The sequence below is a fragment of the Bison bison genome, unplaced genomic scaffold (assembly GCF_000754665.1).
Source record: "Bison bison bison isolate TAMUID 2011002044 unplaced genomic scaffold, Bison_UMD1.0 scf7180017864367, whole genome shotgun sequence".
Lineage (NCBI taxonomy): Eukaryota > Metazoa > Chordata > Mammalia > Artiodactyla > Bovidae > Bison > Bison bison.
In genome coordinates, this window is record NW_011494939.1 from 5,817,571 (window position 1) to 5,828,531 (window position 10,961).

General features: G+C 53.7%; 1 protein-coding gene across 1 annotated transcript in view; it reads left to right on the forward strand.

Annotated features, from left to right (window-relative positions):
• Window positions 1-10,961, forward strand: part of EIF4G1 (eukaryotic translation initiation factor 4 gamma, 1) — an 18,883-nt gene that overhangs the window by 851 nt on the left and 7,071 nt on the right. Inside the window, exons 2-24 of the mRNA XM_010855713.1 lie at window positions 219-275; window positions 497-590; window positions 883-969; window positions 2,075-2,251; window positions 2,484-2,583; window positions 3,655-3,767; window positions 4,567-4,659; window positions 4,857-4,923; window positions 5,179-6,000; window positions 6,261-6,349; window positions 6,442-6,628; window positions 6,720-6,853; window positions 6,982-7,140; window positions 7,286-7,474; window positions 7,665-7,862; window positions 8,089-8,235; window positions 8,443-8,679; window positions 8,871-8,975; window positions 9,093-9,252; window positions 9,456-9,556; window positions 10,141-10,243; window positions 10,439-10,541; window positions 10,770-10,959. Coding sequence (XP_010854015.1) covers window positions 531-590; window positions 883-969; window positions 2,075-2,251; window positions 2,484-2,583; window positions 3,655-3,767; window positions 4,567-4,659; window positions 4,857-4,923; window positions 5,179-6,000; window positions 6,261-6,349; window positions 6,442-6,628; window positions 6,720-6,853; window positions 6,982-7,140; window positions 7,286-7,474; window positions 7,665-7,862; window positions 8,089-8,235; window positions 8,443-8,679; window positions 8,871-8,975; window positions 9,093-9,252; window positions 9,456-9,556; window positions 10,141-10,243; window positions 10,439-10,541; window positions 10,770-10,959 — 3,621 coding nt within the window. The 5' untranslated portion in view covers window positions 219-275; window positions 497-530. The remainder of the gene's footprint in view (window positions 1-218; window positions 276-496; window positions 591-882; window positions 970-2,074; window positions 2,252-2,483; window positions 2,584-3,654; window positions 3,768-4,566; window positions 4,660-4,856; window positions 4,924-5,178; window positions 6,001-6,260; window positions 6,350-6,441; window positions 6,629-6,719; window positions 6,854-6,981; window positions 7,141-7,285; window positions 7,475-7,664; window positions 7,863-8,088; window positions 8,236-8,442; window positions 8,680-8,870; window positions 8,976-9,092; window positions 9,253-9,455; window positions 9,557-10,140; window positions 10,244-10,438; window positions 10,542-10,769; window positions 10,960-10,961) is intronic.

Here is a 10,961-nt window from a genome sequence, read left to right on the forward strand (position 1 = left end):
GTCTGCCTCCGCTGCTACCCACGGCAGGCGTGCCTCGTGTGCCCCTGGGCCAGGCCCCGAACCCGGTGTCCCCTGGTGGGGGGTGGGGACACCACGGCCGAAGCTGCTAGCTCCGTTTGTGATCCGGGAGCCTGGTGCCAGCGAGACCTGGAATTTCCGGTCTGGTTGGTCTTGGGCCCCGCGGAGCCAGGTTGATACCCCTCACCTCCCAACCCCAGGCCCTCGGATGCCCAGAACCTGTAGGCCGCACCGTGGATTTGTTCTTAACCGAGGGGGTGAGTGAAGGGCTGTTTCAGCAGATCGGGGGGTGGTTGGAGGTGGTGAGGGTTTGACAGGGTGTTGGTGGGGACATAAGCTGGGTCTTTAATGTTCCTTTACCCCCTTGGCGCCTCCCGGCCTCATTGTGGGACCCAGCCCTTGCTTTAACCCCTCCCCCACTCCATTTGCCTTAAGTTTGTGTCCCTTTCCTCTTCTGAGCCCCACTCTTTCCCAACAGGTGCTGGGGGGACCCTGATGTGGCACCAAATGAAATGAACAAAGCTCCACAGCCCACAGGCCCCCCACCTGCCCCATCCCCTGGACTCCCACAGGTAATTAGGAAGGAATTAACAGGGACTGGGGTGGGGGTTGGGGAGACCAGGCAGCCGGGTCAGGAACAGGTTCCAACCTCTGGATTTTCCCACCCCCTTCTGTGTCAGGGCAAAGTGCAGCTTCCTGCTGCCAAATTGAGACAGGGCCCCCGGGCTGTTCCCAGGGGCTGTCATGGGGAGGGCATATGTGGACTGCTGAGGCTCTTGCCACAGATCTGCTCCCCTTCACCAGCTTGAGTTTCTGCACCACCTGGGTTTCCCCTCTTGCTGAAATCTGGTCTCCCCCCTTCAGCCAGCGTTTCCCCCGGGGCAGACAGCACCGGTGGTGTTCAGTACGCCTCAAGCGACACAAATGAACACGCCTTCTCAGCCCCGCCAGGTGAGGGGCTGTGGGGAGGGGAGTAGGGGGCCTGGGTGGGAGCCATGTAAAGCTTAGGCCAGTTTGGGCCTAGGATGGAAACTCTGGAGGCCCGGTACCTGCCCCGGTTTCCTGACAGTTGCTATGTGTTCTTTTATGCGGCTCTGCACTTTGTACTGTTGATTACTCACGGTGGCTGGCCCCTTGGGGAGTATGTTGTTGGTGGGGATGGCATTGCTAGGGGTTCTGGTGCCTTGAGAACTGGGGGCAGCGCTTTGGGCCCTGCTGCCAACTCCTGCTTCCCTATTTCCTCCTTTTACTAGGAGGTCTCCATTGCTCTGTTCCTCATCCCTTCTTTCTCTTTGGACTGTGGGAAGAGAAACATTCCAGCTGGTTCTTACCTTTCTCTATTCCTAAATTCTTCCTCACTAAATGGGAGAGGATTCTTGTCCTGCCTCTTTCATTTTTTTTCCCCTTCATCACCTTGGGGATAATTCTCTTCTTTCCTGTCCCCATGTGCTCTCAGGGAGGATTCAGGTCTCTGCAGGTAATACCTCTTTGCTAATCCTGGACTCTTTCCTGGTCTCACCCTTACCCTCCTCCCTAGTCAGGGGCTAGACACAGGGACTGGGGTCCCTCAGGGTGGGGACTTGTTGGCTGTCCATGTCCTCAGTCTGAGGCTGACCAGTGCATGTTAGGGGCTAAATCTTGCATAGCGCATATCTGGGAACTGAGAAACTTGCATGTTAGCAGTTAGCTCCTCAGTACCTTAGGATGGTGCAGTGCATGCTGGGGAGTATGCTGCTGAAAAAGGCTTTACTTAGGCATGATGCATCTGGGTGTTAGGAAGCCTCTGCTGAAGGATAGCGTGGAGGAGGTGACATGAGTATGCATGGCAGGGAGGGAGTAAATATACCGAGTGCAAAGTGTGTACCTGAGTTTGGAGGGCACACGTGAGTTCAAGAGGCCACTTAACCATCAGTTGGTCAAGTGAGTCTTGGCAGTGTTGGTCCCATGTTCCAAAGCCCCTGGTACTTCTCTCCAGACTAGAGACATAGTGGAATGGCCATTTTGCTGTCCACTTCCTCCCCTGCCCAGTGCCAACTGCCTTCCTCCCTCCTGACAGCACTTCTACCCTAGCCGGGCCCAGCCCCCGAGCAGTGCAGCCTCCCGAGTGCAGAGTGCAGCCCCTGCCCGCCCTGGCCCAGCTGCCCATGTCTACCCTGCTGGATCCCAAGTAATGATGATCCCTTCCCAGATCTCCTACCCAGCCTCCCAGGGGGCCTACTACATCCCTGGACAGGTGAGGCTGGAGGCTTGGGTGCTGAAGCCACACAACCTTGTCCCCGCTCCCCCACCTCCCCCCACCCTGATCCTCCAGTCCCATCTCTCCTCTAGAGGTGGGACTTTCTTCTGGTCATTGCCCAGAGTTGGCTTGTCCTGTCTTGCCCTGCATTCTCTTTGTAGTCTGATGTGGTATTCATAGCTCCCTCAACTCCTTCTCTCCCCTCCTTATCCCCCTTCCCCTCCATCAGGGCCGTTCCACATATGTTGTCCCGACACAGCAGTATCCTGTGCAGCCGGGAGCCCCAAGCTTCTACCCAGGTGCAAGCCCTACAGAGTTTGGGACCTACGGTAAGCGGGGTCTGAAGTCGGAGAGTGAGTCCCAGGGAGCATTTAAACTTGCCTAATTTATAGGACCCTTCCGAGGCCTGTCTCTTGCTCTAAAAGTGATAGTGGTAGTCAGGATTGGTGCTAACATGTAACTGGTATTGGGGGGTGGTGGCGAGAGGATTTTACACTATTGTTGAGAGTTGTAGAGTCCTCCCTACATCAAGGAATATAGTTCAGGTGCTAGTTTGAGGACCTGTCAGTAAATATTCCCTGACACTTGTTCCATGGTTGGGGGGAGCCCATGTAACATGGATTTGGGAGGTTTCTGTAGCTGTTTTTCATTTATATTCTAGGAAAGGATTAGTCTGTTCTTTATGGCAGTGGTTTCCAAAATTTTTTGACCATCAGGAAAAATTTTGAGTATGTACTTCTAATACATGTATGTTTTTGTTTGTTATACGTATGCATAATTTAAACAAATAACACTTAATGTTGCTTGTCAAAAACAAGTGGAGGTTATGGATGATATTAAAGAATGTATCCCATTTTGGAGACCATTGCTTTAAGGAATTTTCCTCATCCTGGGCCTGGTTCATAATGTTACCTTTTGTTTCCTTGCCCCTTAGCAGAGGGCTGGAGACTGGAATTGGACTCAGGTTGAATGGAACAGGGTTGGCAAATCTGTTTTTATCATTCCCAGCCAAAGACCTGATTCTGTTTCAGGTTAAGTAGTTGCTGCTCTCTCAGAGTGTATGTGTGTGTGTGCTGGGGGTGGGATGCACCCATGTTACTTTATGGGGTAGCAGAGGAACAGACATAGTAGCTGGTGTGTGGTGGGGAAGGAGTGCCTGCCTACAAGGGGTGTGTGTGTCAGTGTTAGGAATTCTTGTAAACGCAGTTCAGACTGGTTCCCCAGCTTTGACAGACACCTGATTCCCTTGGGGAGGAGGGTGGGGCAGGGTAAGGGGCCGGCTGTGGGTGATGAGAGGTTCTCCAGGGGCTGGGAGGCATTTGTGCTCAAGCAGGCATTTGTATGTGGTTGGGCCCTGACCCTGCCACTATTCTCCTTTCCTTGTCCGCCCCTCCCCCAAGCTGGCGCTTACTACCCAGCCCAGGGTGTGCAGCAGTTTCCCACTGGTGTAGCTCCCCCACCTGTTTTGATGAACCAGCCACCCCAGATTGCTCCCAAGAGGGAGCGGAAGACGGTGAGTAGCAGCAAGGGGTTGTAGGACATCTGGGAAAGCAAGGATCAAGGTCAGGCACTTTGTGGGTCAGGGAGCAGGAAGTTGAGGGAGATCTTCACCTGAGAGTAGGCAGAGAATGGGGATGTGTGAAATGCTCAGGTTCTTCGTAAGGTACTATGATTTCAGTATAGAAGAAGCTCACTAGAAGATTGAAGTGTCTGGTAGGGAAATTCTTGAGAGACCTGGGTTCTCTGTCCATAACATCTAAGTTTGGTTTTGGGTTTCTGGTGGCTTGCCTTGAAAATGGTTTGTTTTCTGTGTCCCCACCCCCCAGTCCTGGAAGCTCTTGAGGCCTCCGCCTCTGCTCAGTCCTCAAGCCCTGGGCGTGGTGCCCAGAATAGGGTGCCAGGGCTGGGGAAGCCGCTGAGTCACCCTGGCTCCACCCACTGGATCTGGGCCCTGCCCCCAGAGATCAGGCAGACTAGCCACAAGTGAGCCGGATGGGTGCTAGATGGGGGTCCTGGGCCCCCAGGCATGCAGCCACTTCTTGGGGACTGGTGGGGCAGGGATAAGGGAGGGAGGGGCATTGTGATGTACGTATCTGCTCTGTGAGGTCAAGAGTGTCTTAGGGGTAGGGGCCAGGGCAGAGACTATAAGAGCAGCCGGATGGGTTGACAGGAGAACTCACAGGGTTTCTGGCACCCACCCACCTGCTTCCCGGTGGGGGGCTGGGGGGTTGGCTTGGAGTCTTAGGAGCGGGGCAGGGTGGAGAGGTGGGCTGCTCCTGTTTCCCACTTAGCCCGTAGCTTTTTTTCCCCAGATCCGAATTCGAGACCCAAACCAAGGAGGGAAGGATATCACGGAGGAGATCATGTCTGGGGCCCGCACTGCCTCCACACCCACACCTCCCCAGGTACTGTCTGTCCTTTGAGTGATGCCCTGACTGGGATGGCTGTTCTTCCCTGTATTCCCAGGTCCCTTGATCTTTTTCTTCAACTAAGGGACTTATTTCCCTGCTTTCCTGGATTTCTAGGCAGCTAAAGTAGAAATGGCTGTAGCAGGGTTGTGGGACTCTTCAGGGCAAACTTGGTAACCCTTTGTGTCCTGCAGACGGGAGGCGGTCTGGAGCCTCAGGCTAATGGGGAGACACCCCAGGTTGCTGTCGTCGTCCGGCCAGGTAAGTAAGCAGGTGGGGCACGGCTTTTAAGGGGAAAAGGAGTGTGGCCGTTGAAAATGTCAGAGAAGAATGACTTAGGTCTCAAGTAGCAGTATTTAAGGGCAGATGGATTTTGAGTGGGAATGAAAAAGACCTAGGGGGAGAAGATTGGTATGTGTAGGAGGGGCTATTAGGTTGGGAATGCTTGGCTGGGAGGAGGAACAACAATCACGGGGAAGGACTTGCCTCTAATTACCTGTTCTTCCTATGGTGCAGATGACCGGTCGCAGGGAGCAATCATTGGGGAGCGGCCAGGGCTGCCTGGCCCAGAGCACAGCCCTTCAGAATCCCAGCCTTCATCACCTTCTCCAACCCCATCACCACCCCCAGTCTTGGAACCGGGGTCTGAGCCTAATCTCGCAGTCCTCTCTGTTCCTGGGGACACAATGACAACAGGGATGATACAGACGTCTGTAGAAGAATCAACCCCCACGCCCCCTGAAAGTGGGGAGCCGTGTTGCCTCTCTCCAGAACCCACTCCCCTTGCTGAACCCATATTGGAAGTAGAAGTGACGCTGAGCAAACCAGTTCCAGAATCTGAGTTCTCTTCCAGTCCTCTCCAGGTTCCCAGCCCCCTGGCATCTCACAAGGTGGAAATTCTTCCTGAGCCTAATGGCACAGTCCCATCTGAGAATTTGGAACCAGAGGTGGAGTCAAGCCCAGAGCTTGCCCCTCTCCCTCCTCCAGCTTGTCCCTCTGAATCCCCCATGCCTATTGCTCCAACTGCCCAACCTGAGGAACTACTCAACGGAGCCCCTTCACCACCAGCTGTGGACTTAAGCCCAGTCAGTGAACCAGAGGAACAGGCCAAGGAGGCTATAGTGTCGGTGACTCCCCCCACTGTCCTTTCTGCTACCCCAGCTGTGGCTCCTCCAGTGGCTTCCCCTGCTCAGGAGGAGGACATGGAGGAGGAGGAAGAAGAGGAAGAGGAAGGAGAAGCTGAGGGTGAGAAGGGAGGAGAGGAACCTCTCCCCCCAGAGAGCACCCCTGTCCCAGCCCACCTATCCCAGAATTCGGAGGTGGCAGTAGCCACCCAAGGTAAGGTGCTGCTGGTTGGTGGAGGTGGGGCAGGCTGGGTGTGCTTTTCAAAAAAGGAAACTTTTTTGATGGGTGACCTCTTGGGCCATTGTGTCTGGGTCATAGAAGCCCTGTAATGGAACTCTCAAGGGCTAGATTGAGGAATTATAAGTTGAGAGAGGATGTGACAAAAAAAGCGAATATTGTACAGTGGCTTCTTTTTATTTTTCCCAGAGGTTGGGGTACTCCTTAAGTTATTCTCACTCCTCCCCCCCAAATAGTGGCAGTGTCTGTGCCAAAGAGGAGACGGAAAATTAAGGAGCTCAATAAGAAGGAGGCTGTAGGAGACCTTCTAGATGCCTTCAAGGAGGTAAGGGAGCAGAACGTGGAGGGAGCAGGGCAGAGTGTGGGTGTGGAACAGTGGAGACAGTGCAACCAAAACGGAATGTGCAATGGTTCCAGGCGAACCCAGGGGTACCAGAGGTGGAAAATCAGCCTCCTGCAGGCTGCAATCCCAGCCCAGAGCCTGAGGGCAGCAGTGTGCCCCTGCGGTCTGAGGAAGGAGAGGAGACCTGGGACTCAAAGGAAGACAAGATTCAAAATGCAGAGAATATCCAGCCAGGGGAACAGAAGTATGAATATAAGTCAGGTATGTGGAAAGAAAGGGTGAGAAGGGTTGAGTATGCTTGTCAGGACCAAGGAGAGAGCAGTGTGATTGCTTCATCCTGTCTTCCTTGCAGATCAGTGGAAGCCTCTAAACCTTGAGGAGAAAAAGCGTTATGACCGAGAGTTCCTGCTTGGCTTTCAGTTCATCTTTGCCAGTATGCAGAAGCCTGAGGGATTGCCCCACATCAGTGATGTGGTGTTGGATAAGGTTGGTAGGCCTGAGGGAGAGAGTATGTTTATGCTGGTTGGTTGACTGAGGAGGAGCCAGAGGTCCTGAAAGAGTGGTCAGTAGCTAGCCCTATCCTGTTTCTGATACCTTCTCTGTCTTTTTCACAGGCCAATAAAACACCATTGCGACCGCTGGACCCCTCTAGACTTCAGGGCATAAATTGTGGCCCAGACTTCACTCCGTCTTTTGCCAACCTTGGCCGACCAGCCCTTAGCAATCGTGGGCCCCCGAGGGGTGGGCCAGGTGGGGAGCTGCCCCGAGGGCCGGTGAGTGGGTCTGGCAAGGGATGCGCTGGGGGTGTTGGCCCCTGTATCTCATTGAGGGCTGGGGAGAAGTCTGCCCTGGAGATGTGGGCGATGGTGGTAGTTGTGCTGACTAATTCCCTGTCTTTTGTCCCCGCTCCTTGCTTAGCAGGCTGGCCTGGGACCCCGGCGATCTCAGCAGGGCCCCCGAAAGGAACCACGCAAGATCATTGCCACAGTGTCAATGACCGAAGATATAAAGCTGAACAAAGCAGAAAAGGCCTGGAAACCCAGTAGCAAGCGGACGGCGGCTGATAAGGACCGAGGAGAAGAGGATGCTGATGGCAGCAAAACCCAGGTACCTGCAAGTTGTGCCTTGGTCTCCAGTTCTCTTCAGGGTCTGCCCTCTGAGCCAGCCTTGACCTCTGCTTCTGGCCATTCTCATCACTAGCACCTATCCGAGTCCCCACGGCCCTCTCCTCCGCCTCCTGGCAGCCCCTGAACACGTCACTGGATTCTATGTCTTGTCTGTTCCCTCTCTCCTCCAGGACCTGTTCCGCAGGGTGCGCTCCATCTTGAATAAGCTGACACCCCAGATGTTCCAGCAGCTGATGAAGCAGGTGACGCAGCTAGCCATTGATACCGAGGAACGTCTCAAAGGGGTCATTGACCTCATCTTCGAGAAGGCCATTTCAGAACCCAACTTCTCCGTGGCCTATGCCAACATGTGCCGCTGCCTCATGGCGGTTAGTTTCCCCTATTCTCTAAGCTTTGTGGTCTAGTTCTCACTTCTCTTCCTAAGCCTCTGAGTCCAGCTTCTTGGTTCTCCTCTATCCTGTGCTGGTGGTGGCAGCCAGAAGGAGGCAGAGCTGGGCCAGAGGTCTTCAGGGATCACGTAGTTGAAGACTTTTGGAGGGTTTTCCTCGCCCTGCCCTCGACTGGTCTGAATGTGATGTTCTCTTTGACGTACAGCTGAAAGTGCCCACTACAGAAAAGCCAACAGTGACTGTGAACTTCCGAAAACTGTTGTTAAATCGATGTCAGAAGGAGTTTGAAAAAGACAAAGATGATGATGAGGTTTTTGAGAAGAAGCAAAAAGAGATGGATGAAGCTGCTACGGTGAGAGAAACTCCACTCCCAGTTCCACTACTTCACCTAGTCGCTCCTCAGCTGCAGGAGTGGGAGTGGGGATAGTGGTATTTGGGGGGTTCTCTGCCTTAGAATGTGAGTGCTTGGTGCTAGGTTTAGGAATCCAGGTAGTGGAGGGAAGGTTTTAACTGAGTGGCTGGTGTCTTTTTGACGTGACCCCTGTCCTATGACCGGCAGGCAGAGGAACGGGGACGCCTGAAAGAAGAGCTGGAAGAGGCTCGAGACATAGCCCGGCGGCGCTCGTTAGGGAATATCAAGTTTATCGGGGAGTTGTTCAAATTGAAGATGTTAACAGAGGCAATCATGCATGACTGTGTGGTTAAACTACTTAAGAACCATGATGAAGAGTCCCTTGAATGCCTTTGCCGTCTGCTCACCACCATTGGCAAAGACCTGGACTTTGAGAAGGCCAAGGTAGGGGTCCCGGGGTATGGGTGAGGCCAGGCTGAAGCACGTGGGGTCTGCCGCACACTGACCAGCACCCTTCCCGGCTGTTGTATCGGCATGGCACTGTGTGCCCCTGAGCTGCAGTGGTGGGGCTGAAAGCCTGAGGAGGGGCGGGGTCTGTAGCTGCAGGTGACCTTGATCCCTTTGCTTCTTGCTAGCCCCGGATGGATCAGTATTTCAACCAGATGGAAAAAATCATTAAGGAAAAGAAGACTTCATCCCGGATCCGCTTTATGCTGCAGGATGTGCTGGATCTGCGAAAGGTGTGTGTTCCCTCTTGCCCGCTGTCAGTCTGCTGCCTCTGACCCCACAGCCCCCATTTCCTGACACTGGTCTGGTCTTCTCTGATGTAATTACCCTGTGACTGGCCTATCCCACAGAGCAACTGGGTGCCACGCCGTGGGGACCAGGGGCCCAAGACAATTGACCAAATCCACAAGGAAGCTGAGATGGAGGAGCATCGGGAGCACATAAAAGTGCAGCAGCTAATGGCCAAGGGCAGTGACAAGCGTCGGGGTGGCCCTCCAGGCCCACCCATCAGTGAGTTTGAGGCTGGGACTGAGGGGGGACAGTGTGAGGGGTTGTGCTTTCCACTGATGACTTCTTATTAGTGCCACGTGTCTGGGCCACTGAGACCCCGTGATGGAACTGAGGATCTGAGGAAGGAAGGCTGGTGGCAGCTCCCCGGAACAGGGTTGCTGGGACTTAGTTATCATTCCAGCATGCTTTCCTTGTTGTTCCAGGCCGTGGCCTTCCACTTGTGGATGATGGTGGCTGGAACACAGTACCCATCAGCAAGGGCAGCCGCCCTATTGACACTTCTCGACTCACTAAGATCACAAAGGTAGGGGTGTATATGTTGGAAGGGGTGTTGGTCAGTGATGGGAGAATAAAAGAGTGGTCAGATGGGCCTTAAGCATATGCTTGGATCTTAGTCCCCTGGCTTTCTGAAGTTGGGAAGGTGACAACTTGAGTTTTCCCCCTTAGACCAACTAGTTAGATTACTGGGCAGGACTGTCGTCTCTAGGGAGTGAATTCACATTGGTCTGAACCAGTGAATAGCACCCTGACGTGCATACCCAATCCAGCCATTCCCTGCTTCTATATACCCACAAACTACAATTGAGAGTTTTCTACATTTTTTTAATGGTTAGAGGAAAAAAGTGATACTTTGTGACAAGAATTTTTATAAAATGTAAATTTCAGTGTCTATAAGGTTTTGGCACAGAACCACAGTCCTACCTTGTAAGTGCTGTCTGTGACTGCTCCTGTGCTACAGTGGCAGAGTCAACTAGTTGAAACTGTATGGTCTACGTAAGGCCTGAAATATTTACTGGTCTAGGCCGCTTGTGGCTCTGTGTGGTGGGGGCTGGCTGGGGGCTTTGACTGGATCAGACCCATGACTCTCCACTCCCTTTCCTTCCTCAGCCTGGCTCCATTGATTCTAATAACCAGCTCTTTGCACCTGGAGGCCGATTGAGCTGGGGCAAGGGTAGCAGTGGAGGCTCAGGAGCCAAGCCCTCCGATGCAGGTATGGAGGCTACTGTCACTGGCAAGAGCTGGGTGGTTTTTCAGCTCTTGAGGTCAGAGCCTTGTCTGTACGGGAGGCTTTGACTGCAGAGTGGTTAGATCATACAGGTGGTGTGTACTCGGGACTAGGGACTGAACTACCTTCGTGCCAGAACTAGGACCAGGTGTCTTTAATCTGAGTTTTCTGCTTCCCCAGCATCAGAAGCTGCTCGTCCAGCTACTAGTACCTTGAATCGCTTCTCAGCCCTTCAACAAGCAGTACCAACAGAAAGCACAGACAATAGACGAGTGGTGCAGAGGTGAGGTTTCCTTGGTGTCTCTGTTCATCACACTGGGAGTGCTCATTGGGTTTTGGCTGCTAACACAGGAATTCTTAACACCTGTAATGCTCAGAGCTCCTGACTGAGTTGGGGTGTATTCCTGCTGCCACGAACAAGGCCAGACAGTTGCTCAGCGTATTTGACAGTTAAAACAGGAGCGCACCTGGGCAGTACAGGTGAGAGATGATGTCCCTGTCTGTCTTCCAGGAGTAGCTTGAGCCGGGAACGAGGTGAGAAAGCTGGGGACCGGGGAGATCGCCTAGAGCGGAGTGAACGGGGAGGTGACCGTGGTGACCGGCTTGATCGCGCCCGGACACCCGCCACCAAGCGGAGCTTCAGCAAGGAAGTGGAGGAACGGAGTAGAGAGCGGCCCTCTCAGCCTGATGGACTACGCAAGGC